This window comes from Budorcas taxicolor, chromosome 16, assembly GCF_023091745.1.
Source record: "Budorcas taxicolor isolate Tak-1 chromosome 16, Takin1.1, whole genome shotgun sequence".
NCBI lineage: Eukaryota > Metazoa > Chordata > Mammalia > Artiodactyla > Bovidae > Budorcas > Budorcas taxicolor.
This window is the reverse complement of record NC_068925.1, coordinates 63,818,839-63,846,530: the sequence shown is the minus strand read 5'-3', so window position 1 is coordinate 63,846,530 and position 27,692 is coordinate 63,818,839. Positions and strand designations below refer to the sequence as shown.

The window sequence follows — 27,692 nt, the reverse complement described above, 5'->3', positions numbered from 1 at the left end:
CCCCTGTGCCCGGCATCTCCCAGGCTGAAGCCTGTTGTGGCATGGGGCACCAGCACTAAGGCTGAACTCTGTTATCATCATCTGCTGTCCTGGCCACACTGATTGTTACATACTCTGCGAATATCACCCTCCCCAGAGTGCCTCAGGCACCTCCCTGGACTAGGGGGGCCTCTTAGCCTATACTAATGAACACAGCACCTCCTGAGCGGGTGACAGGCTCAGACAGGACTGTAGCGACCAGCACCCCAGCTCTCCGCGTCTCCGCCCCTGCCTCTACAGTGAGGGCTGCCGGACTATGGCTTGGCTCATTCAGACCAGCCCTTGCTGCTGCCACCACGGCACCCCGACCCCTTCCCCTTCGCTGCTCTCCTCCCTCTCTGCCTCCCGCCCTCGACATCCGGTGCTCCTGAACTTAGCCTGTGCTCCTTGCAGGGAAGCAAGCCACAGGGAAACGCGTGAGATGCTGTCGCGGAGGCTGTGGTGCTGGCTGAGGAGGAAGAGCTGGTGAGGGAGGCGATTCCTCTCCCGGGGTCTCCACGACTCCCCCGGTGAAGAGCAGAACGTCTCCCAGGCTTCTCGGGGCAATGGGCACAGACACAGGCCGGCTCGATTCCCCCCAACGGCTGTAGAAACTGGGAAGCAGGCAGGGGAGGCAAAGCCATCCCGTGTCCCTCCTCCGCTGGGAATAACCCTCCGTCGTTCTCGTGTTTTCTTTCCCCAGCAAAGAGGCAGAACTACGGCAGTGCCCATCTTGCAAAGGGAAATACAGCGATTTGGTGGGTTTGAGTGGTTTGCCTTCTGTCCTTCCCTTCCCCTCCTCTGATAACTGCGCGGTGTCCTTCCAGCTCCTTCCTCCCTCTTCCTCCCCCCCGGGCCGCACTGGCTTCCCAATTCGGGTCTCGGTTTTTCTCCGTGTTGAGAGAAGAGCATGCATCGGAGGGGGGAGCAGCCTCTAGCACTTGTCGTCTTCTTCCGTGTCACTCAGGAGGTCGCTGACAGCTCCGCACGTCAGGCCCGGTCCAGGCCCCCCGCGCCTCCGCCGCCGATAGTGCCCGTTGGGCATCTGCCAGCTGTGCCGCAGGGGCGGGGCCGAGCCAATGGTGTTGGACCGGCCCAGGCTGGTGGCCACGGCTGCTTCAAAGGTGAGCGTCTCCTCCTCGCCGCAGTCCGAGGCGTGGGAGTCTTCGTGCAGGGCCAGGTAGGGCTCGGAGATGTAGCGCTGTGGGGAGGGGTGGCCCGGCCGGGGGTTGGAAGACTCGGGCAGGCCGGCATCATTGCTCTCCAGAGCTTGGGAGGTCAGTGGGGAGCCACCCTCGCTCCCATCACCTGGTGGGGAGATGCTCCCAGCGTGTCTCATCAGAGAGCTGTAGGAAAGGAGGGGCCGAGGCTTGGGAGGGACTGGTGGGAGCTGCCGCCGACTTCGTCGTGGGGTGCTGGAGTCGGAGATGGAGGGGATGGAGCTCTCACTCAGGGACCCTGTGCCCTGTGTGGCAGGAGAAACGTGGCTTGTTAGCCTGGGTTTGGCATCCTCCCTACCTGGGACCTGGTTAAGCTCTCTAACCCTCCTACCGAGAGCCACTGGAACCCCCTCTGTTATCAGGTTGGCCAAGAAGGTCGTCCAGGGTTTTCATTACGATGGAACAGAACACCCAAATGAACTTTTTGGCCGGCCCAATACCAATCACAGCCACTCAGGGATGCAGAGATGAAAGGAGATTGAGGAGCCAGTACTAACTGGGTGTGTCAACTTTCATTATGCTTATGCATCTCTGTGCTTCCCTGATGGTTCAGCAAGTAAAGAATCTGAGACACAGGTTTGATCCCTGGGTCAGGACGATCCCCTGGAGGAGGAAATGGCAACCCACTCCAGTATTCTTGCCTGGGAAATCCCATGGACAGAGGAGCCTGGAGGGCTACAGTCCATGGGGTTGCAAAGAGTCAGGCACAATTGAGCAATAAGCACACACGCGTCTCTGGCATCAGAAGGTCTGGCTGGGGCCTGAGCTCCTTCATTTCTACTAATAACAAGCTCTCAGATGTTTGTCCCATGGAATAAACACACTGAGTAGCAAAGATTCAGAAAGCTCTATCACGTGGCACACTAAAAGAAAGCCTTGAAGTTTTAGGAAAGACAACTCCATGGAAGGTGAATGAATGCCCTAGAGTTGCTCTGTCTGGGATAAGTTCTTGGGAATTGGGTCTCAAGACATGGCAAATACCTTCCCTTACCTTCTCCTTCTGTATCTGTGTTTTCATTGGTATGCTGATGTTAGCTCGGCTTGTACAACCAGCTACTCATCTGCTAGCTCAGGCCTGACTTGACCTGCTCACCGAGTCCCCAAGGTCCCTGAGATGGTAAATGGACCTCCAGGGAGGCATTTCTCAAGGTGTGTGTGACCTAAGAACCACCTGCTCGAGATTTTCTGGGAGATTCTTGGGTCCTTCCAAGTGCAGATTTCTGGGTTCTCCTTTCTGGTGGGTGTCACTGCTGAAGCAGGTCTCAGGAATGTGCAGTTATAACAAAGCCCAGGTGATTCCATTCTGCACTGAAACTCGCCACCACCGCTCTGGAAGCACCCTTCTCAACAGCCTCCAAAAGCTGTCTATGGAAGCCCCTCCTCTTCCCCATTGCCACGGAGTGGGTCTGCCATCTGGCCTCTGACAGCCTTGGAGCGAGGTAAGGCAGGGAGCCAGGGATGGCGGTGGGGAGGGAAACAGGGCCAGGGAATGTTTTCACACAGCTCTGGAACTATTTCTTAGACTGGGCTTTGTTTCAGGAACAGGGCAGAAGGAGAGATGGTCTTCCTCTTGGGATAGCTGGAAGCTAGATAAATTGGGTTGATCTTTTGTATCCTGTGTTGAGAGAGGAATCACCATTCCAACCAATACTAAGGATCATGCAATTAGTCAAAGACTTTTTTTTTTCCTGCCTTAAAAAACCTTCCTTTCCTCTGAAATCCACCTGAGATATTTATGAACTTATTTGTTGTGACTTTGTAACTCTGATTTCAGAGGACCCAGTTGGACTGACCCCTAGACACCACTGTCTTTCTTGGGGTACGCTCTGATTTTCTGTGAATTTTTATCATTTCTGAATGCATAAGCACTAAGTAGCTAACCTCTGTGCACAATGGATTCAGCTTCCTGTGAAGGTGAGGTCTGCGTGAGTGCCGGATGCACACATTTCGCATCCAGTGTTAAAAGCCCGCCCTTCCCTGTCTTCCTGCAGAGGCTTGGCTTCCTCTCCACGCTCACCTGTCTGTTGGGGGTCTGTGACCTGCCTTCACTGGGAGACCGGGACTGACGGCGCTCCGGGGACTCCCAGTCGGCCTGGGTCCCTCGCTCCTCGGAGTTGCAGCGGGAGACGTCAGGAGAGAGAAGATGCTTTCGCTCTTTCGATCGTCCCCGCTCTCTGCCCCCAGAGCGGTGGGTGTCGGACTTGTGGCCTATGAAAGATGAAAAAGCAGTGAATCATAACTCTGCCCATCCTGGCTGCTGAACAACTCTTACAGCCTGGGACCGAGCCTCTCAAGGACCCTGACTTCTGCAGGCATGTCAACAGGTGATCTGAAAGGGAGGCAGAAGAGAAAGGCTGGAAAATTAACCTTTTGTGAAGAGGTAAGTGTGCAGGTTGTCACTGGAAAGACTTACAAATCCAAGGATGCAACTGTTCTCTTATGCTTCTGTTTGTGCTAGATATAATTAAGGTAGAAGCTTTGCCAGCAGTGTGGCCCAAGAATCCTCTATGTCCTAAACATGTGTCCTAAAAAGTGTGTAACTTTTTAGGGGGAAAATGGCATTAGGGGAAGGGAATTAAGAAGCTGCTATGAATGAAATGATGGCTATAGTTACTGTAATGTCCTGAGACTGAAGTCAAAGGATTTCACTTCTACTCAGGAAGATCCCTGGGAGGAGAAAATGGCAACCCCTTCCAGTATCCTTGCCTGAGAAATCCTATGGACAGAAGAGTCTGGCAGTTACAGTCCATGGGGTCAAAAAGCTTGAGACACGACTGAGGAGCTGAGCACACACGCTCCTTCTCTGCCACTTACCTGCCCTATGATATGGGGCATGTTATTGGTTTTTTATCTTTCTTTCTTCGTTTAGTAAAATGAAAAAACAGCTTGAATAGCTATTTGGCTGAAGAACAGCTTGAACCAAACTAGTGATTTTCTGGTTTTATCAATATGACCCCTTCCCTTAAGACACAAAACAAAACTCAAATACATAAACCGATTCCAGGTAGCATCGTCTGGGTTGAGGTGGAGTTGGTGGGTGAAACCCAGAGCCTGCCGGGCGGGGGCGGGGGCGGGGGGTGGTCTCTAATACATCCCTAAGGCGGAGGAGTGGTTTGTAGAAGGCCCTTGAGAAACCTCCACTTTCATGATTTCTATAGCCCGGTCTGGCAGAAAGAAATCTCATTAGCCTTTGTGATGACTAGGGAGTTTTGTTGCTGTGTTTCACAATGTGAATCAGATAGGGAACCCCTTTTATTAAGGAGCGTTCTTCCTTCACTCCTCTAACCCTGTCTTTTGTCTGGATTCTGTTGCCATGATTTTTCAGTTCTTATCAGGATCAGCCCTTCAAGAGCAGGAGCACCGCAGAGAGTGAAGACCTTCTCACCTGAGTCAGAGTTCAGACGGTGGGCTGACAGCCTCAGGGAGGAGTGGTAACTCCGGCGCCGTGACTTGTAGGTGTTTTCGCTGCTTCGCTCCATGGAGAATTCCTCCAGCCACGAGGAATTTGAACGCTTATCACGAATGGTGGAAAATGAACGTCTCATGGAGCTGGGGTCTGTCACCACCTGGAAACGTGAGGCCCCGCCCCACCCAGGAACACAAGGTATGAATTAATTACTGAAATAGTCTAAAAGTAAGGAAGATAGAAGACTGAGATGGTTGAAGATTGCCAACTGTCACCTCCCGCGACTCCCTCTCGTTCAGACCTTACGCTGGAGGAGGCTGTTCCAGAAAGCATCTTTACGTTAACATGGTCACTGGGCTGTTGCAGGGCTCCTCGTCATGCTCAGGGGAGCAGGGAGCTAAGTGTCCTCTGCAAGCTTCCCAGAGCCATCTACCCCAGGGACCCAGCCAGGACCTGCCGTGAACCTTGAGCTGCTTTGAAATAAGTGAGGGCTACTGTCAGAAAGTCTCCACGATACAAGAAGCGTGGTTTTGCCTTTTCGTATCTTACCCTCCTCAGAGAAGGCGCTGTTCTACAGCGCTAGAGCTTAGGAGAGCTGGTAACTGAATAGATACTGCAAGGCTCCTGAAAATGCATTGCTCTCTCCATCAGTCCCACCCCAGCTCCACATTAAACTCGGGTAGTTTGATTTGCCAGATATTAAAACAGATCCACAAAAATTTCTTGTCTCTGTCAAAACCTTGATGTAAGACAGACAGACAGAAAAAAAGAAGCCAGGAAAACAGACAAAGGAATGAGGTATGGTCTGTGCTGGTTAGGACAGACAGTCCTGACACAGAGCTGTGTGTGTAAGTAACTGCATATGTGCTAGAAGAGCCAGGAACAGAGAAAAGGAAGGAAAAACCCATGGGGAACATCCTGGAGAGTATTTCTTGCCTAGCCAGTGGAGTCGTGAGGATGTGGAGCTCATCCAGAGGCCCCACCCTTTTGCTGGCTGGCCTGTTGTGGCTAGACTGTCATTGGAAACACAGTGTGGAGGAGCATGCTCCATAGAGAAGGCCCATAAGCCAGCTCTTAGAGAGGCGTGGCAGCAGGTCAGGGCTCACCTGAAGATGTCAGATGTGTTTTCATAACCCACCAGTTCAATACAGCCCAGGATGCTACTGAACACAGTAGTGGTGGTTGCCTTTTACCTGGGGATCCACAGTCAGGCGTGGCATAGAGGATGCCTTCCCAGAGCCCGCATGCTCCTGGGTGTCCGAAGGAAGGTAGATGCCATGGTTAGAGGGCTGCACGCTTTTTAATTCACTAACCTCTGGCTCCTAGAAATAAACACACAGCCAAGCTTGTGGGACTTGGTTCCATCCCATAGCTTCTCACTTTCAGTGGATGATTCTGCCTCCTCCATATGAACAATGGCTTTCAGAAGAGAGACATCCATCTCTAAGGTCTCAGTTGTAGGCATATATAGATTTGTGTTTCTGTGTGCACATATGTGGTATACCAGATGTCCCAAAACAGAAAGTTCTAAATAGAATTGAGGGGTAAAGATCACCTTTTCTAGTTAAGGACCATCTTAATTATTACTAAACAGATGCATCAGATCTTACCACTTTATGAAATTTACTTTCTGTAAGTTGCTAGTGATGGGTTTATTCTTTTACTCTGAAGAATTTGTCAGTTAAATAGAAAGCAGTGTTTTAAGGAAAGCCACCAATTTCTGAAATCTTAAGACATGCTTTTAAGGGCTTTCTTGTGATTAAAACCAAAACAGGGTGTGGGGAGCCATCTTTCAAGAATGCTCTAGACTGGTGCAGTCCAATAGAAATATACTGCAAACCACTTGTGTAATTTAAATTTTCCTAGTAATTACATTTTAAAAAGCAAAAATAAATATGAAATAATAGCTTTTGTTTAATCCAGTGTATACAGATATTCTCACGGCAACATATAATCAATACAAAAATAAGGCATTTTACATTTTTTGGCACGAAGCCTTTGACATGGGTGTGTATTTTACACTTATGACATATCTCAGTTTGGACTGATCACATTATATATAAGTGTTCCGTTTCCACATGTGGGCAGTAGCTATTGTACTGGTCTATGAGAGCATTTGAGAGCTTTAAGAAGTTGGATTGGAAATCTCTAGATTCCTGCCCAAATCATTTAATTTTCCTGGTTAAGGAATGTTAGTTTGGCAAACGCACATGCTCTATATAGACAGCTAGTATCGCTGCATAAAGAGTAGAGCTGCTTTCAAAATGTTTATCCTGGCTACCCAACAAAAAGAGCTAGGAATATTTTGGACGTCTGGAGATTATACCAGAAAAAGAGCATTTTATATTTAGGAAATGACACCCTAAGGCATGGGTGTGTAACTAGGGTACTGTTAAAGGTAAGGGTATCTAAGACACCCCCTTGCCCTCCATGACCATTTGGCTGAGGGGTCCCTGGTATGAATCGGAAGCACTGCCTTCACGGGACAGGATATGTGCGCTTGAAGTTACGGTGTTTGCAGTGTATGCTTTATATAGCACATGTGTCCGACCTGAAACGTGATAATGCTGCAGTCTGTGTGGTAACGATACTGCACTCTATGGGTGTCAAAGGTGGTGCAAGACACACACAGATCACAGCCACGCCCCAGGACATGGAGCAGGAGTACACAGCGGTGAGTGCGTAGCACGGGCTGACACCTGAACTGGACTACAGACACTCGGACTGACAATGAGATGAACATACATCCAGAAAGTCCTGGCACTACAGCTCAGCCCTGGGGAACCTGCAGGAAGGATGATGTAATAAAGCCTCCCTGTGAAAGAAAGAACACATGATTGAGGTTTTTCTTAGCAGACACAGCACCAGGCAAGCCATAAAATGATGAGAAGTCCCTTTAAACTGTCTGTACCAATTAGGCCAGGGCCTTGGTGCTAAGTTCCTCAGAAAGGAAGGCGGGGAATCACTCCAGGTATTTTTACCTACCTTATCAAGAACAGTTTCAGGCTGCCACTCACACACTGAGGGGAGGGAGGCTCTGGTCTGGTGGTCTCCCCAGTATAGCCATGCATAATTCCAGGTCTCACGAAATGGATATTCACGAAATGGAATCACTCATTTGTTGGTGCTACTGAAGTATCTCTTCCCTTCCGAAGGGTACCCATCCCATCAGACATGCCACCCACAAGCAGGCCATATGCACATTCCACCCACACATCCATTCGGGAAGCTCTGGGGTATGCAGAGGCATACCCTGGGAGGGGTCAGAAGAACACAGGGATGAGAGGGGGTGAGAAGAACACAGATGCATCAGAATCTAAGTGACATGGAACTCACTTAAAACAAACTGTCTATACAGACTGTTGCAGAGGTCAGGTTTCACCCCTTTTTCTCTCCAGACCAGTCAACACCTGGGCTTTAATTCAAAGCTTGAGGGAACTTGACCTCATGGCTTCTGAACTAATAATAGTAAAGTCTGTCATCTCTGAGAATCCTATTTTAGCTTTGTATTAGTAAAATCCAAAATTCCATCTGCCCTCTTATCTCTAAGTTTAAACTCTGTTCAGTAGAGTTCTTAGAAATTTTGCCCATTTCTGCTGATGAAAACTTTAGGTTCACAAGCGTGATCTTAGGGACCTCTTTGAATGTATTTGATCTTGTAGAATTGTGACCACAAGGGCCAATTTTCCTGAACCCACACAGAGCAGAGGCATGAGATTCTCTTGTATCTCCCAGCAGACTGGTTGGTGGCACTCATTCTTATGATGACTCATCCTAAGGCTCCCAATCAAAGGCACGATTTCATTTGTTACTTCTGTTTCTCCATGTGAAGCCCAGGGACACAAACTAAGAGAGCTTGGCCTGAAGCATTGTAAGTTCCTACAGCAGGCAAGGGGCCTCTGGGGTTTTAAAACCTGAAGAGGGAGCATTTGTCAGAGAACATGAGAAATAGCCAGGAAAGTGGAGATGGCAGGAAACTCCCAGGGTAATTGGTTGGACTATCAGAAAGGTGTTTCTTTTTTTTTTTTTTTCTGATGGATCATGGTTATGGAATAGAACGTGGAAAAAAAAAAAAAAAGAGTGGGAGGGATTAGGAAACCAAGGAAGTAATTTTTTAATTCATTCACCAGAGATTGTTGTTCCTGGAACTGTCCATCATCAGCTGGGTCCATACGGGCCAACTGGAATATTTCCTGTGGGGAGAGTGGACTCATCGAAGGGTATGCACTCCGGTCACTCCTGCAAAGCAATGCCACGTTCAGAGGTAAGGTGTGCATGAGAGAGACACAGTCATGACGTAACTGCCATTACTAACTCCCACCCAGACAAGACTTTTTTCCCAGCAAGGGCAATACCCTTTAGCCTTGGCTAGGTTGTAAGCCTGTCAACTTACAGGCGGCTAGCCTTGGGGGGCGGGGGCGGGGGCCGGAACACTGGAAAAGAGAAACCACTGTTTTCAACCTGCATTTGGAATGATTCATCATTTTGCTGGCGACTGGCATATCTGTGACAAATGACATCATTTGTCACACTCAGCCATATGGAAGACCAATGCTAGATTGTAAACCTGTTTCTGCTCAGCTTCTCCATTCGGCGGAAAAATGCCATAGTTTAAACAGTGAACAGTTTGTTTAAATATTAAGCAGTCACGGTCTTTTAAGAAATTTCCTCCACTCTCAGTAAGAGTATGGTTCTATTGTGCCAACATCCATGGCCAAATGAAACAACTGAATGCCCTGAACGTTTACTGAAGAACTGCTCTGTACCAGATACTGTGTCTGTTGGCTTATGGACTGGGTGGAATGATGTCGGAGGTGATGTTGAAGAGGTGACAACATCCGGGTCGATGGCTATGTAGGAGGATGCTTCAGTGGTGATGAGGTAAAAGGACAGAGACAAAGCTGGCCAGGTGTTTAAGAGCCTCTGAATGAAAAGTGCAGAGACCTGTTGCCGTGTGCCTATGAGTAAACCACCGTTTGGTACCTGCAGACACTGTCAGCCAATAAGATCCACCCAGCTAGTTAGGGGGAAGAAAAAAAGGCAGCCAAGAACCTGTCCTGAGAATATGGCCCGCTGCCGTCACCATTCACTGCTATCCACCCCTTCTGCCCTAAGCAAACACGCAGCCTGAGCTTCCTCATCTCGAGAAGGACATGGTCAGTGATGCGGCAGCAGCTTGCAGTGGGGTCAGGAGGGACAGATGAGATGGGAAGAGCTGCTGCAGAGTCTGTTGCTATATGACTCTCAAACCCACTGGAAAATCTGAGGCCTGAGCAAGGACTGCCAATTACTTAAAAGTAATTCATTAGACTGGGAGCACAGGGGAAGATTTGAAGAGCAGGTTTTTCACCTGACCTGTCCCCTTGCCGCCAGTGAGGGCTTCTGCTGAATTTTCACAACATCTAGAGAGCCATCTGCAATTGAAACAACTGCTGAAATGTCAATCCTCCTCCTCGGGCCTTGGCTTGAGAAACACAGGGCACAGATGAGCATAGCTCTACAGGAAATGGGCCCCTTTCTGTCCTACAGAAAACGAGTAACTGCAGGGTCCCTAATGGGTAGCTGCTACTGCTGCTGCTAAGTCACTTCAGTCATGTCCAACTCTGTGCGACCCCATAGACGGCAGCCCACCAGGCTCTACTGGCCCTGGGATTCTCCAGGCAAGAACACTGGAGTGGGTTGCCATTTCCTTCTCCAATGCATGAAAGTGAAAGGTGAAAGTGAAGTCGCTTAGTCATGTCTGACTCTTAGCGACCCCATGGACTGCAGCCTACCAAGCTCCTCCGCCCATGGGATTCTCCAGGCAAGAACACTGGAGTGGGTTGCCATTTCCTTCTCCAATGCATGAAAGTGAAAGGTGAAAGTGAAGTCGCTTAGTTGTGTCTGACTCTTAGCGACCCCATGGACTGCAGCCTACCAAGCTCCTCCGCCCATGGGGTTCTCCAGGCAAGAACACTGGAGTGGGTTGCCATTTCCTTCTCCAATGCAGGAAAGTGAAAGGTGAAAGTGAAGTCGCTTAGTCGTGTCTGACTCTTAGCGACCCCATGGACTGCAGCCTACCAAGCTCCTCCGCCTATGGGATTTTCCAGGCAAGAGTACTGGAGTGGGTTGCCATTGCCTTCTCCGAGAGAGGACCCTTAAAATCACTGAACAACATTCTAGACTTGGCTAATTTGAACGCTGAGTGACCTCTTACTTTGAAAACCCTGTCCAGCTCCTCAGTGTTGAGGAAGAGTCTAGAGGCCTGACCATCCTCCTCCTGCATGGTTTAGTTGCTCAGTTGTGTAGCCTTGGCAGGCTTCTCCATCCACAGGATTCTCCAGGCAAGAATACTGGAGTGGGTTGCCATTTCCTTCTCCAGGGGATCTTCCTGACCCAGGAACTGAACCCAGTCTCCTGTACTGCAGGAAGATTCTTTTTTTCCTTCTGTTGTGAATGTTTCCTTTTTATTTTAAAATTAATTTAATTGGAGGCTAATTTCTTCACAATATTGTGGTGGTTTCCGCCATACATTGACATGAATCAGCCACGGGTTGTACATGTGTCCCCCATCCCACCTCTCTCCCCTCCCTCTGGGCTGTCCCAGCACACCGACTTTGAGTGCCCTGTTTCATGCACTGAACTTGGACTGGTGATCTGTTTCACATATGGTAATATACATGTTTCAATGGCAGGTAGATTCTTTACCAATTGAGCTACAAGGGAAGCCCCTCCTCTTGCATAACTTTCCCTTATTCCCTGAAGTCTAACATGCTGGGCTCTCTCAACCACATTTGGTTGAATGTGCCAGAATCCTTTTCTGCCTCAGGACTTTAAGAAGGCTGTTCCCAGCATATACAGCATGCTCCTCACACACCTAGTCCCTTGCAAGCCGTTTTTTAACTTATCCTTCAAAATTTTTCTTAAAAGTCACTTCCTTGAGGAAATCTTATCTGATAAGCTGGTCAGAGCCCTCTCCCACATGCACTCAGATCATAATGCATTTTTTCCGTCCTCGTACTTACTAGAATTGTGATTAAATCATCAGAAATGACACGTATTTTCTTTCTGATAATTGTTTCATGTCTTTTTCTACCAGGTGTAAACTCAATGAGAGAGGAGCTCAGGCATGTTCACCACGCTGCCCCCAGAGCAATCACTGCTTGAACCCTACAGGGCTCGAGAAGCACAGCTGGTCCCGAGGAACACGAGCGCTGCTCCATGAATGTCTCCATTTCAGGAGATGGACCATCATCTAGCTAAAGCTCAAACCAGAAACCCAAAGGTCATCCTTGATTCCTTCCCCTCTTGCATGCCATGTAGCTAATCAGCCACCAAATCTGATCCGTTCTGTGTATGAATTTCCTCTCCAGTCTGGCTCTCTCTCTCTCCATTTCCTATTAATCCAAGCCACAGTCTTTAATTATTCACACAACTGCAGCCATGTACTAGGTGATGTTCCATCTCTCAAACTGTCTCCCTCCAATCCACTGAGCCCACACCAGACTACAGAAGGACCTTTGGAAAAAGCAGAAACCTGATCACGTCACTCTGGTGATTGTGTCCCCCATTATCCTTGGATGAAAATGAACTTCTGTCTCCCAGCCCTGCTAGATCTGTCACCTGCCACTTGCCCTGACCTCTCTGTGCACCATCCATCAGGACACTTTTTAGGTTCCTTAAACTTAACCCGACTTTTATTTCATCTCGTGAAGTGCTTGCTTCTGAGTCTTCCCCAAATGTTGCTTCCTCAGGGAGGCTTCCTCAAATCCTCACACCACGTGTGCTGATTCCTTCACACAGCATCACAATAGCCGACACCCCCCCACCCAACCCCCCGCCACATGCACACATTTTTAACTGTTACCACTCTTGTAATTTCTATTTCAAGGACTGTGTCCATGGAAACTGTGATCATGTTGATTGAATCCCTAGTGACAAAACCAGTTTTTGGGTTCCATTGACTCTCAGTAAATATTGGTCGAATCAATGAATCAATAAACATATGGGAGAGAGGCTGGGATGGTCCAATGGCAGGAGTTATAGTTTGCACAGCAAATCGTTGTGGCAAAACAGATCTAGAGGAGGGATGGTTAACTCTATTTCTAAGCCAAAGACCTTTGAAAAACACCATAAACTCTTCCAAGAAGATAGTACTAGTGCTCTAATCAGACCTCTTGGCCTTTCTGCACAGACTAAAGAGAAACATGAACTTGTTTTCTGTAGACAGGAGAATCCACACCTGCTACTTCAACACATCACATGTTCCTGTAAAAATGACCGACAGCCCTGGTCATCTTCACTTTCAAACGTGGATTGTGACCTATGAAAACTGCTTTTCAAAAACAGACCTCCGACACCACAGGGAGAAGGAAATTCATGGTGTGAGAGGTTTCAAATGGTGTTCTGACAGAGGTCTCATTCCCAAGCCTGGGATTTCACTCTTCTGATAATTACTGAAGATGTGATGATATTTAGTGATTTATTGGTTCCATAAAAGCTAGACTGGAAAAAAAAATTCACTAATAACTCGCTTCAGTCGTGTCCAACTCTGCGACCCTGTGGCGTGTAGCCTGCCAGGCTCCTCTGTCCATGGGATTCTCCAGGCAAGAATATTGGAGTGGGTTGCCATGCCCTCCTCTAGGGGATCTTCCCCACCCAGGGATTGAACCCATGTCTCTTATGTCTCCTGCACTGGCAAGTGGATTCTTTACCACTAGCACAACCAACTACAAAATGCCATTTACGGTGGGAAGATAGATAGACTCATGCCCTTTGAGTACTCACTACATGCTTGTGATGAGAGAGAGTGTTATAATGAGGTGTGTATATAATAATACATCCTTTATGACTCATGGCCACATTGGGGCTAAGGCTTACAACTCAGAAGAACTGGTACATTTCTTAATTAGAGTTTTGTTACTGCTTTCAATATAGAAAATTTTAAAAAAATGTTTTGCCTGATAAAAGGTTCTTTTCAGATAACACAGTGTAAAGGGAAGACTCTGGGCTTGGAAATAACGGACTTAAGTTCCAGTTCAGCGTCCTACCAGCCATGTGGCTTTGCATGACTTAATGAGTCTCTCTGAGCCACAAGTTTCTTCACTGTGAAGTGGCGATACTAATACAGCCCCTTCTTCCTTTGTCCGTGCACAGGGCTCCCTGTCTCTCGAGCTGGCCACGGCCCCGATACTGCACTATCTGCTTCTCTGTTATTCCCCGCTGAATAGCCACTTTAAGATACAACACGCTGGACTTCCCTGCTGGTCCAGTGGTTAAGAACCCACCTGACAATGCATGAGTTCGATCCCTGGTCAGGGAAGATTTTGCATGTTGTGGGGCAACTAAGCCCACACTCCCTAGAGCCCATGCTCTGCAACAAGAGAAGGCACCTCAATGAGAAACCTGTGCGCTGCAACTAGAGAAAGCCTGACAACAGCAATGAACACCCAGCTCAACCAAAACTAAGTAAATAAATCAAAATTTTAAAGATATTAAAAGATACAACATGTTGCCTTCTCAGTTTCAGAGAGGGGCGCATCCACTCATCTCAGAGTTAGTATTATTTCTCGGGCACTTCTAGGCGATGAATCTGTGGGTCTGCCTGATGACACAGGCAGGGGAGCTGAGGGCTTTCTGGTTATACTCACAGGCCTGGCACGGGGTCCTGCTGGAGATAAGGCAGGGCTTTGGCATTAGCAATGATCTCCTGAGGCAGAGACGAGGGCTCCATACGCTGGAACATGGGTGCATTTTTCTGGGTTAAGAGTGGAAAGGAGGAAAAAGGAACTCAAATGACTCTGGGGGAAATACCAGCGACTTGAGTAAAATGGGAATATGACTGATACTCTGCGTGACTACCTGAACCTCTGCCCACTGGGGTTCTAATCCCCCAATCCTAGGCAGTTCCTGGGCCCTGCGAGGCCTGGCCTCTGCTTCTGTGCACTTGCGGGCACGGTCCCCCCGGGATGCACTGGCCTGCCCCTCAGGGGCCCGCCCACCCACCGCACAGTCTGTCCTTGACCTTCACCTGTTCCTCCAGCTGCTGCCTCTGCTTCTTCACCTTGCTCTGTCTGTAGTAGTCCATGATCATCATTGCTGCATAGATTTTGCCCACAGTCAGGTCAGAGGCTGAGGACACCAGTGTGGCATGGAGGGAAACAGGAGAGGACGGGGAGAGAGTGAGGATGCTGGGAAGCAGGTTTGCCCCTTCCACTACCCCGCCATCCAGCATCTATGGAGGGCTCCGTCTGCGCCAGGCACTGAGGACCTAGAGTAAACAGGCCCCCAGAGCTATCCTCAGGGGACTGCCACGGCCACCCAGGGAGGGCCATGTTACTAATGATAAGAAACACATTCGTAAGCACCACCCCCCACCCCCTGGAATGGCCTTGATTTCCATCCCTTAGTAACAGCACCTTTTCCCCAACCGCTTGAAGGTCTGCTGAACTGTGTTATGTGGGAGGAGGGGGCTGTGCACCCAAGAAGTTTCACCCACAACCACAGTGACCTATCTCAAGAAACTATTTTCCAGGATAGAGCTTCCTCAGGAAACTGACAACAGAACTACCATATGATCCACAATCCCACTCCTGAGCATAAATCCAGACAAAACTATACTTCAAAACTAAAACACGCACCCTATGTTCATAACAGCACTATGCACAGTAGCCAAGACATGGAAATAGCCTAAATGTCCATCCATAGATGAATGGATAAAGAAGCTGTGGTACATTTACACAATGGAATATTACAGAGCCATAAAAAGAATGAAATCATGTCGTTTGCAGCAACATGGATACAACTAGAAATGATCACACTTAAGTCAGTCAGAAAACAAAAGACAAATATCATATGATATCACTTTATATGGATTCTAAAAATGGCACAAGTATCTATGAAAAAAAAGCAGTACAGACTTGTGGCTGTCAAAGGGGAGCGAAGGATTGGGAGTTTGGGGTTAGTATTGTCTATCTATACACGATAGATAAATAACAAGGTTAGTTTAGCACAGGGGTGGAAAAGAATATTAAAAAATATGTATAACTGAATCACTTTTCTATATAGCAGAAATTAACAATGTAAATAAACTATACTTCAATAAGCAAAAACAAACTTTCAATTAACGACAATTGAGAAGTGAGGGATTTCTGTTTCCTAAGAATAAAAGAGCACCCTTCCCTTAACTCCTTGATCACTCCATGCTCCCCCCAAAGATGTGGTCTTGGCATTCTGGGCCCACAATGACAAGGAGAGCCAGGAGACCCCGCACCTTTGGGCATGGGCACGAGCAGATCCAGCATCTTCTGGGACAGGTGAGGCCAGATGGCCAGGGTCTCCTTCTGGAGCTCTGAGTCTAGCTGCTGCCTGTCTGCACCACCTGGGAGAAGATACATTTATTAACAACGAAAACAGAACAGACACAGAAATAACAAGGACGGAGGGAGGAGATGGGGCAGAGGCTGAGTCAGCATGGCGCCTCGTACTCTTGGAGGAAATCTTGGCACTTAGTGACTGTGGATCTTGCAATCCGCCGGGTCTCTCTGCTGAAGAAGCGGAACGAATTCTGGCTCCTGTTTTCAGTGACTCAGGGATCTCCCGCCACAGAGAGCTGAGGCCCTGGGGACCAAGATCAGCTTCCTCATTCATTTGCAGAGCCTCCCAGCTGCTCAGTATATCAGAAGGGGAAATGCAGAGCGCCACAAGCCCACCTCCTCTGCCTCATTATACATGTATCAGTTCTTCCGGTGATCTAACCCCAGAGTGTGAGTGAACCAATTTTAAAAAGGACTTGGATCAGGTAAGAGCAGGAAACCGGAGGCCCTGCTGGAGGTAGCAAAGCCTTCTTTCCTAAATCACTAAATGATAGCACTGGCCACAGAATCCTTCCAAGACGTTAAAAACCCCATGTAAGAAAAAAAAAAAACAGAACTGAAATTCACTGGTTCATTCAACAAATATTACTAAAATGTCTACTATTAGACATTTTAGATAGTAGATGGTAGATAGTAGACATGTTAGATAGTACAGGCATCGAAGATCATACCCTCTTAAGCTCAAAGGAGCCTTAGTGAACATCAAGTCATTCATTTCATTAAGACGAAAGGGCAAAAGTTAAATAATACAGTAACAGTTACTGTATCTCAGAGGTGAAAACTGGGAGGTGAAAACTACTTGATCTCCAGGTTACTTCATGGTCGGATGAAGTTCAAATATCTCTGTCCTGCATCACTCCGGGTGAGTTGTTCCAGAACCTTCTTCCTTCCTAAGGTTACTGACCTTTGGCGATTTTAATGTCCAGAGCTGTCCGGATTAGAGCCATCAGTGTGGAAGTGAAGTGGACAGTCATGTCCTCGGCCACTGGCATGTTCATCAAGACCAACCTCTGTGTGAAAGAGAGAAAAGGAACAGCAGGAGAAAACATATATCGAAAGAAACCGTGGCAACAAGGGAGGAAAAGTGCAGAGGTCAGATGCAGAGACAAAAAAGAAGGGCAAGGATTCCCCCGTCCCCTGTCCCAGTCCTGTTCTTGCCCTGCTTCTCACTGGAGGCTCATTGGCTGCTGTTTGTCCGTGCCCCCCCCCCCCCCCCACCCCAGGGAATGATGCCAAATTCCAAGGGAAGAGGGACTCATCATTCTGTAGGACTCCTCCAGGGTCCTAAGAATGTCTTTAATCAGGATTCCTAAAAACAGTGTCTCAGGGAAAGGAGTCAGCTCAGGGAGGTGGCTCCATTCCCTGCTTCAGGGCTGTTCTACAATCCCACTTGTCCCATGAAGACCCCCAAAAACTCAGGTGAAAAGACAGTGATGGGGGGGTAGATTTTACTTTGCTTATCTGACTTGAAAGATGCATCCTGATGCCCCCTTTTTGAGTCTTTAAATTGCCAGCACATGGTTGAACATGCAGAAGTCCAGCTTATCCAAAGGATGAGGTGGAGCAGAATGGAAAAGTGAGAGAATGCAAACAGGGTCCAGGGGAAGAGGGCTGGGGAGAGCAGAGAAGACAGGAGAGAAGGGTGACTGAGGCAGGAGCAGAGTGGGCAGGCCTTGTCCCCCTCACCCGGAGGAAGGGGATCCAACGGAAATGGCCAAATCCACTTTCCAGAGAGTATCTTGCTTTTGGAATGAACTTTTCCTCTGATTCCCGCAACCCTTAGTGCCCCCACCGTCCCAAGCTTCACCCCAGAAATTCAAGGAACTCAGGGCCATATAGTCCAACATCTGTTAGATGTGGAATCATGAGCATAAAGGATGTTGGCTCCTAAGCTGCACAGGAGGAGCCATGTAGGGGGGTGGATGAGGGTCCCTAATAGATGCCCCCTGTTCCAATGAGATGCTCTCTGGAGCTTTAAACTTGGAGGGAGCAGCAGGAGAAGGTCCTCCAGCAGAACCACCAGCCTAGCAGGAAGTCAAGCATCTCTTTCCAAGGCAGAGTTTCTAACACTCCATCGAAACATCTCGCCTAATGTGACGCCACAAATATGGCATCTTAGAGTGTAAGGCCAGTTTCCGGTTTGTATCTGAGTTCCACCTCTCTCCCACTGCTTTAGGCTTCCAGAGAAGTGGTGCCATTGCCAGGGCACATTGCTAGGTGAATGAAAGAGCTCCAGAGTTCTGAGTCAGTCTAAATAGCAATGGGGGATTAACAGTAACTATTACTGAATGTGAAGTAGGAAATGGCAACCCACTCCAGTATTCTTGCCTGGAAAAATCCCACGGACAGAGGAGCTTGGCAGGCTATAGTTCATGGGGCTGCAAGAGTCGGACATGACTAAATGACTGAGTACACACATTACTGAATGTGGAGGAAACGTTCAGGCCTCAAGGTGCTGAGCACCCTGATGCCTGGTGACTCCTAATGTACAATGTTGCTCTAAGCAAACCGAGGGGAGTCCATCCATATCTTGGTCATGCCAAGAAGGCAGGCCTAATGCTGAGTGCAACCTGTGCCCATCATCACCCTTTCCTTTGATACTGTCAGGAAAAATGGGTAGTTGGACTAATGGGGGAAGGGAGCTACATTCGTCATCATGTATCAAGGGATGGAGGTTGTGTTCCTCTTTTTTTTTTTTTTCTAATACCTAGAAGGAACCATACCACTGTTCCTTCCTATGTCATGGAGGAAGAAATTTGTTAAGAGTTTTCCTCTCTCCTAAAAATTTCTTCTTGAACCATGTTTAGTGGAATTTATGCATATTTCCTATTTCTCAGTTTATCTGATGGAAGATCTTTTTATAAGCTCTGACTGCTGTCCTTCTTGCCCAAATATGCTATTCTGCAGGCCACCACTCTGCTTCCTCTTAAAGGAAACATGCTACTTACTTCTTTTCTAGTAACCCACTCACAAGAAGTCACACACTTGTAGAAACAGAACAACACATTTAAAGTCTTACAAACCACCTCGTGTATCATCCTTCCGTGAACCTTCCTGACCCTTGCTTCGCATCATTTCTCTTCTCCTTGGTTCCCTCCTCCCACCGTTCCCAGCCCAGCTTCCTCCCCCACGTTCTGACCTCCCCACAGCCGGATCCCATTTCCTGCTGGTCACTAGCCCAGAACAAAGGAAGGGGTGGTCTACCTTATATGCCACCTTGGAGGGACATCTCTTGCCGAGGCCTAGTGGCGGTGACATGAGAGTCAGCATTTCATACATCTCAGTGTAATGGATGCGGCCACTGCTCATGGCGGGGGTGGGGGATGGGGGTCAGGGGGCAGGGCAGGGAGGGTGGCAGGGAAGAATGCAGACAGGGAGGAGAGGAGAACAGGCATTCCCGGGGGGAGCCAAAACAAACAAAAGAGTACAGAAAACGGGAGAAGAGAAACGAAACAAAATGGACAAACAGGAAAAGAACAGGAAACCTGTTAATCAAGGCAAATCATACACGTGATCCATCCTGGTGCGGATTTATATCACGCCCCACACAGACCCGGGAACGTGGCGGCAACCTTAGGTCCCTCCGTGCACTGTCCTAGGGACTGGTGTTCCCCTCCGGGAGGAGCGTCACCCCATCTCCCTGTTCACACCAGCCATGCCCCCTACAACACAAGCTGGTCTTCACTTCCCAGGGCTGTGTGCGAGCGGTATAAACCAGATAGACGGTGCTCCAGCCCTGGGTTAGGGGTTTCTGGCCCCCTCTCCCTGGCCTGGAAGTCAGGCCCTTCTCCTGCTCTGAACCCGTAGGCGGGGGCATCGTGTATCCCGCTCTGTGGTGTGAGCGCTGCAGGAGGCGGCGGCTGGCGCTGAAAGTGGTGGGCCGCGGCTGGCGCTCAGTTGGCCCGTTGCTTCCACCTGGCTCTGTGGGTAAGAGTGCTCTTTGTGTGGCGGCATGCCCCGGAGCGGCGGCATGCTGGGGCCAGAAGGAACAAAACCAGGAGGAGGAGGAGCATCTCGCATGCCATGCTGCCCTCCCGGGCTCTCCCACATGCGGCCGCGATGGGTTCACCAGGGTGGAGTTTAAAGGGTCTCTGCAGAGGCAGCTGTTCGGCCTGCCCAAGTACAGGCATCACTTGCCGCCATCCCTGGCCAGCTCCTCCCCCATCGCCCAGGCTGGCATCTTTCTGGGCCTAAGTCTTCCAGCTGCTGCAATGCGCTGCGCCCCAGGGAGCCTGCGCATCCCTCCTGGCACACCAGGAAAGGCTTCCTTTTCTCAGGGGGCTTGGCCTTGGCCCTGGGCTGGGTGGAGCCACTGTGTTAGCTGGAGAGGGAGGTCCCCTGTGTGCCCCTGAATCATGTTCCTGGTTTCACAAACAAGCAGTGACTGTGCAGTCACAACAGACCCCTCAAAGATACACAGCAGGACCCTCAGGCAAGAACTCTGCTCTGGAGCTCTCCGTGCTCTACGGAGATCTTCCCAGACCCTCTGAGCTATGAAATTCTCCCACGCCCCATGGACTGTATCCTCTTCACCTTCTTTACATATCCTCACCTCCTGCCCTCATTTTTTTTTTTTTCCTCACCTTTCTCTCCTAGCTTTCATTGGGTTGGCCAAATGTTTTGTTCAGGGTTTTCTGTTAGACCTTATGGAAAAAAATCCGAGCAAACTTTTTGGCTAACCGACCCAAAATAATTGCTTGGGACCAAACTGTCCAGAATAGGGCAGGAGTAAGTGTGGTTAGAATCACACTTTTCTACCTTCTCTATGGGAGGATGCTACTCACGTGTGAGAAGGAGGCGCTCTATCTCTAAGGGAAAGAAACCAGAACTCCTTGCTGAATTCAAAAGATTTCTGCCTTCTCTGGAGGAGGGACAGGTTCCTCTGAATTTAGGTTCCTCTAAATCCACAGAATAAGGTGGAGTGAGAAAGAGAGAGAGGAGAATGTGTGTGTGTTCCACACGCACGAATGAGTGTGTGCGTGTGAAGAAAACAGAGGTCAAAGCAGCCTCTGTTATTAAGTCCTCAGCTCTTTTTTTAATCCACGTCCCTCCCCCACCCCCCAAAATGCCCTTCTTCCTTGTGTAACAGCTGCTGGTTCTGGAAGGGTTTGGACCTCTTTAAACTCAAAGGAAAGCAACATGAAGGTTCCCTCATGTGGCGCAGTGGTGGTGGAGCAAAACGGAGAGGTGGGGGTTGGAGGCTGCACCCCGCTGCCGGCCACGGTCATGGTCACGGTCACGGCTGGGGACCGGAGGCAAACCTTGCAAGCCACCCTGTAGGGGCAGTTCTCTCCCAGGCCCAGAGGCGGCGAGATCACCCGCACTAATTTGTACATATCCTTATACGGGATCCTGCCGCTGTAAAGGAAGCACAGGTGGGTTAATAGGACACTCAGAGAAGGGGAGGAGAGACACGACAGCCTAGCCATGAAAGGGCCGGCCGGAGGGGGACGAGTGGCTTCTTTCCTGGGGCCCGGCAAAGCCAGACCAGGAGAGACGGAGGATGGTTAGCATCAGAGAGCCAGCACCTTGCAAACGGTATGAACCATCACTCTGCAAACTACACTGCCTCTGATTTTCCAAGGAAATCAATGCCTAGTGACCATGAGCACCCCACGACGTGTCTGGCCTGTACCTGGCCAGCTGCGGCAAATGGAGTTTGGCTCCAGCTAGCCCTCTAAATACCAAGTCCACCAGTTCACAAATGCCTCCGACCTCCATCAGGAGCAGATGCCAGGCTGCTGTGAAGCGGACTGCAGAGCCCTTTGCTTTGCACAGACACTGCTTACAGGCAGCTACTCAGACCCGCGTGTCAGGTGGTGGGAAGTCAGCATCTTTCTCCGGACTGCGAGAGAGAAATTACCCATTAGGCTAATTAGCAAGGTGCACAGTTGGCAGGAGGGAACCTGCGAAGGACTTTGCTTCTCTTTGTGGCAGATTTTCCCCCGAGTTCCGCTTGGGCAAACGCTTCTCAATGTGGTAGGAGCTTGCCGGGACGTGTGCCCAAAAGGCAGCCTGCGAGGGAGCCACAGGGCTCTCCCTCCAGTCCTGCCCCGGCCACCCCACCTGCAGACAGCCTGGTCAGATCCAGTCAGAATTACAGGACCACTGGGGCCTGTCACATCAACCCCCTTTCACAGAGCCTGCTAGAGACTTCTGGCTTCCTGTGGAAAGAAGAGAATCGACAGTTGACTCATTTTCAGAGGCTAAAGCATTTGCTCCATGAGGGGTCAGAACCAGTCAGCAACGGCCAGAGACCTGTGGGTCTGGACACACCCCAGTTTAGCTCCAGGTTTCCACCGCAAACCATAAGCGCACACCTCCACCTCCAAGCATCCAGTCCTCACCAGCCATGTCAAGACGACAACTTTGCCCCAGCTCTGCTCTTCCTAATCTTTTCTTGATTTTGCTGTTGATTCTTTCTCTTCTTCCAAATAGCTCAGCAGTACTTCCAAGTCTCTTGACTCTTGAGAGGAGGTTCATTTGACCATGAGTTCTTTGGTTCCTTATGGTGGTTGAGGCGTGGGTGAATTGGTTCTGTTGTCTATAGGCTGATGTACTTTGCAACCTGTCTATCTCCTTTTTGAAGACACTGGCCCACTTCACCTTGGTTAGTTTTCCCTCTCATCTCCTAGAGAAGGCCAGTGAAACTAACCAGGACAAGTCATGCTGGGAATTTCAAAGCAGATGCAAGAGGTTTCCCTTGGTCTTTCACAGCTCGTGTGTCTGAATCTCATGATTAGTCCTCATGGAACTGGTCTTCCCAGCAGATGGAAGAACTGGGGAGCAGCATGTTTAATGCACAAGGGACTTGGGTCCCCAAATAATGTGAAACCACAGGAAGCTGAGGTTTTTGAGAGCCAAGGGCTCTCACCTGAGTGAGGCTAGGTAAGCAAAGAACACCTTTGCTGGCAAATAGTTTCTTCTCTTTCAGGTGAGGGCTAGAGGTCCCTTCTTGGTGTCCTGATCCTATGGCCATCCAGCTTTACAGACACCAATGTTTCATACTTTCTGCTTCCTTTCCCATATGCTTATTAATGATAACAAAAGTTACATACATGATTTAATATAATCCTCACAACCAGCCCTCACAGAGGGAGGATCATTACCACTATTATTATTACCACTATCATTACAACAGATATGGGAGCTCAGAGTGGTTGAGTGACCTGTCCAAGGCCACACAGCTGACACGATGCAGGCCTGGCTCCCTTTGCCTGTAACACACTGCCCATGGCATTCGAATCATCCTATCCCACTAGAAAGTAGGCCCAGAAAGTTAACACCATTGCTCAGTTACTATAACAATAACAGATTCAGAGAACTCTGTGCTCTAAAGCGTTAATAATTATTGAGGGGATGAGGAATTCCTATGTGTCCTTCCAACCTAAAGAAGTGACCCCAAGTGCAACAGCCTCATAGGAGGATAGGTTTGGGGAAGAGTCTCAGACTGTGACATGGTTCCAGGTGGAAGCAACGTGATCCGCTCCTATGAAGGATGGCATTTCTTATAGTATTTTCAGAGTAGGGCCAGAACGGATAGACTGGTGAGATAAGATCCTGAAACTAAAATAAGCTGGGACAAAGGGCCCACGGAATGAGTGCTCACAGCACTCTCACTTTGCCTTCCACTGTGAGGACTAAAAAGGTTGCCTTTGAACTTGAAGCAGGGATTTGCAAACTTTTCCAGTAAAGGGTCAGATAATATATTTTTTAAAATTTGAGGATAATACTGTCTTTATCACAATATGCAAAAATAGCCATAAACAATAGATAAATGGGCGTAGCTGTGCTCCAATAATCCTTTATTTCCAGATAAAGTGAGCCACATTGAGCCTATGGGTTATAGTTTTCCAGCCTCTGCTTTAAAGTCCAGAAGGCACAATTTCGCTTGGAAAGTAAAAAAGATCCGGGGAGGTCATCTCTGCAAATTCCTGCCATTTAACTCAGTTCCATGCAATAAAAACCCACATGTGTTTAAACCATCATTTCAAAGAAGAACTTGCTTGGTTGTCTATATAATTTCAGAGTTATATGAAACTGTACTTTTGAGAGGGATGAGAGAGAGAAAGGACTAAGGTGGCCAGATGTCCAGCTGACCCAGAGAACCCTTGTCAACCCCCCCTGTGACTCAGAGGAGTCCACTAACCATTCTGGAAGCTCCTCTGGGGATTGAACTCAAACACTCTGAGTTGCAGACTGTGTATTGAGATTGTCAGAGGAAAATGCCTGTTACAGAAGGAAAGAACAGGGAAAGGAAAACGCAGAAGCTAAGTGGTCCATAGTGTGTTTGATCCCAGAGCCAATCTGAGGATCTGGCCTCTTCCCCGGCCCACAGCCAGGAGGACTCTCCTCTCCTTCTGCAACAGGCAAGAATGGGGTGGCTCCCATCCCACCCTCCTCCTTGAGAACCCCAGAGGCCCTTGATAGGGGCCCCAGAGCGGGTGGCTGAGAGGCCTACGCACCATGCTGCTCTGTCATACTCTGCCCAGACACGGACAAACTCGTCCAGGTGGTGAGGCCCCAGGATGGATGAGTCCCGAGTCAGGTACTCAAAGTTGTCCATGATGACAGCCACGAATAGGTTGAGCATCTGGAGGGCGAGAGGGAGAGGGGGAGTTAGGGGAGACCCAGAGCAGAAAAACAAACTGCGAGGCAAGGAAAGAATTCACAGGTTTGTAAGGCTACAAGTTCCTAACCATAGCCCTGCTGATCCTGCTGGAGGCAGCGCATTTTCACAGCTGAGCCACACACTGCACTGTGCGAGAGTGCGGACTCCACTTTGCTATGCCGCTTTATATTTGTGAAGCACGCCTCAGTCGCTTCTGTTATCTATTCAGTTTCTTTCTTTGTTATTGCAGCAGCAGAGGGAGCAGCAGTAGCAACACATTCTCAAAGGCCAGAGGAAGTCAAGGCCCAGCTCCAAGCCTCTCTTCCAGTCTCCCGTCCCTACGCGCGCTCACCACAGCTGCCTATCAGAGACCTGGTGGGAGGCCTTCCAGCGGATGCAGGGCTTACTGAGCAACAACCTGAAGCTGTTCACGGCTCTCAAGTGCTTCCGAGACCCTGTTCTCCTGCTTACTCGTTCAGCAACATTTATTGTGCACCTACTGTGTTCCAGACAGAGCTCCAGGTGCCAGGAGTGGGAGTTAAGAAAGTTCGGGTCTGAGATATATTTCCATGACTAGCACATTCCTTAAAGCACAGCAGGTGTTCACTAGATGCTGTTACTTGAATGTTCTTAAAGACATTTGGTATTCCGCAGAGACTGCTGGAAACATACAAATGTTACAGATTTTAAATATATATTTATATATCTATCTGGCTGCATGGAGTCTTAGTTGCAGCATGCAGGCTCTCTTTGTTGCCACACTCCAGCTTCTCTCTAGTTATAGCAAGTGGGCTTAGTTGCCCTGTAGCATGCAGGGTTTCAGTTCCCCAACCAGGGATCAAACCCACATGCCCTGCACTGAAGGCAGATTCTTAACCACTGGACCCCAAGGGAAGTTCCTATAGACTGTTTTGAGAGCCATGAAAGAAACATGCACAACAGGGACAGAAAGTGTATGGGTTTGAATTTCATATAATTTTCATGTCAGGATTTATCATTCATCTTTTAAGTTTTTTTCTGAACTACTGAACAAGGTAAAAATCATTGCTAGCTCACAGGCCATCCAAAAACAGCTGGCAAACTGGATTTAGCCTGTGGTCCACGGCTCGCTGGGCTCTCGTCTAGATTATGCAGGAGGCAACAGGAACCACTAAAGAGGCTGAACTAGGAGAAAGAGAAGAGCTATTTGCATTCAGACAGCATTGGGAGCAGGGCGGACGGTGGCCGGCAGTCCAGGCAGAGAGTTGTGAGGTGCTCCTGAGCCAGGCCAGTGGCAGGACAGCAGCCTGGATACAGAGACCAGGGAGGTGGACTCAACAGGCCTTGGCCACAGCGAACAGCAGCGCCCAGCACTACTTCCACTTTCCCAGGGACACACCCCTTGCCTAGTCTCAGTTAATACAGTTTAGTGGGGCACTACCATGACCCAGGCCTCAACCAGCCATTGAATCCTGTCCCCTGGGCTACAGTGCCGGTGATCCAATTAAGGCCAAGAAAATGGCATTGAATCTTCTGAGCAAGAGAACTTGTTTTCCCTTATTGGCCTTGACTGTGTCAGGATTGAGGTCTAGAGCTGCTGCTCCTGTTGCCATCTTGGAACCACGGGCTGGAGTTGTTGGAGGAAAGAGCTTGTGTGGAGAAGCCTGGGGAAGAGATCCATCAACAGAGAAGGAAACCTGGTCCTGGGGATGATGTCATCTGAGCCCCAGAGCAAGCTCGCTTAAGCCTGTCCTGCTCAACTCTTCATTTATATAAGCCGATAAAATCCCTTTCTATTCATGTCGGATGCAGCTGGACTTTCTGTCACTTGCAAGGGAAAGAATCTTGCCTGACAGAAATGAATTGCCTGTGGGGGGGAGGGGGTGAGCAAATGGAGCCTCTGCTGCTGATTCCCAGGTGAAGCGGCTGGGTGGGTGAAAGTGCCCAGCAGATAGGATATGCAGACAGGATACTCAGGATCAAGAGAAAGTCTGCAGCCAGGGCCTGCTGGGAGTCTCCTCTGCAATACAGAGATGACTGGTTGCATCCTAATAACCGGTCTCCTCCCTCCCTTCCTTCTCCATTCCACTGCCTAGAATGGAAGTGGATCTCTGGAATCTAGTTGTCTTCTTACCACAAAGCTGAGGGACACTCGGTGGAGGTGAGGAAGCAGAAACAGGAAAAGAGTCTGGGGTACCAGACACTCTGTGAAGTTACCATAACCAGCCTGCACTGCCTTCCTCCAGGCTTCACTGACATGCCAGGAAAATAAACAACATCCCACCCTGGTAAAACCACTGTTATTTGAGGAGTTCCGTTTCAAGCAGCTGAATCTAATCCTAACATGGACTTTTCTTTCTGTCACTGTGACTGGAGCCACAGTGAAATTTATTTAATCACTGTCCAGGTTATAGAGGGTTTTTCATATACAACTGGCTTCCCAGGTGGATCATTGGCAAAGAATCCACCTGCCAATGCAGGAAATGGAGGAGACACAGGTTCTATCCCTGGGTCAGGAAGATCCCCTTGGAGGAGGAAATGGCAACTCCAGTATTCTTGCCTGGAAAATTCCATGGACAGAGGAGCCTGGTGGGCTCTAGTCCATGGGGTTGTAAAAGAGTTGAATATGACTGAGTGACTGAGTCCACAGCACCATTATCCCTTGGCATCTGCTGAGAATTAGTTCCAGGACCTTCCCGGATACCAAAATCTGTACATGCTCAAGTCCCTTATGTGAGATGGTTAAGTACAGGAATTCCCTTGTGGTCCAGTGGTTAGGACTTGATGCTTTCAGTGTGGGGCCCAGGTTTGATCCCTGGTCCAGAACTGAGATTCCACAAGCCATGCACAGTGTGGCCAAAAAACAAACAAACAAACAAACAAGGTGTAGTATTTGCACATAACCTGTGCACAGCCTTCTGTAACACTTTAAATCATCTCTAAATTGCTTATGATTCCTAACACAATGTAAATGTAATGGATATTTGCTGGTATGTGGCAAATTCAACTTTTGGATTTTGGAACTTTCTGGATATTTTTTTTTTTTTTAACATTTTCAGTCTGAGGTTGGTTGAACTCATGGAGGTGGAACCCGCAGATAGGGC

General features: G+C 48.9%; 1 protein-coding gene across 1 annotated transcript in view; it reads right to left on the bottom strand.

Annotated features, from left to right (window-relative positions):
* Positions 1 to 952: 952 nt before the first annotated feature.
* CACNA1E (calcium voltage-gated channel subunit alpha1 E) overlaps positions 953 to 27,692 on the bottom strand; it is a 332,597-nt gene continuing 305,857 nt past the window's right edge. The window contains exons 38-48 of the mRNA XM_052653512.1: positions 24,464 to 24,591; positions 21,260 to 21,356; positions 16,903 to 17,008; positions 15,896 to 16,003; positions 14,654 to 14,754; positions 14,274 to 14,380; positions 8,772 to 8,883; positions 5,838 to 5,966; positions 4,624 to 4,804; positions 3,256 to 3,446; positions 953 to 1,483 (exon numbers count right to left, since the gene is read on the bottom strand). Coding sequence (XP_052509472.1) covers positions 953 to 1,483; positions 3,256 to 3,446; positions 4,624 to 4,804; positions 5,838 to 5,966; positions 8,772 to 8,883; positions 14,274 to 14,380; positions 14,654 to 14,754; positions 15,896 to 16,003; positions 16,903 to 17,008; positions 21,260 to 21,356; positions 24,464 to 24,591 — 1,791 coding nt within the window. The remainder of the gene's footprint in view (positions 1,484 to 3,255; positions 3,447 to 4,623; positions 4,805 to 5,837; positions 5,967 to 8,771; positions 8,884 to 14,273; positions 14,381 to 14,653; positions 14,755 to 15,895; positions 16,004 to 16,902; positions 17,009 to 21,259; positions 21,357 to 24,463; positions 24,592 to 27,692) is intronic.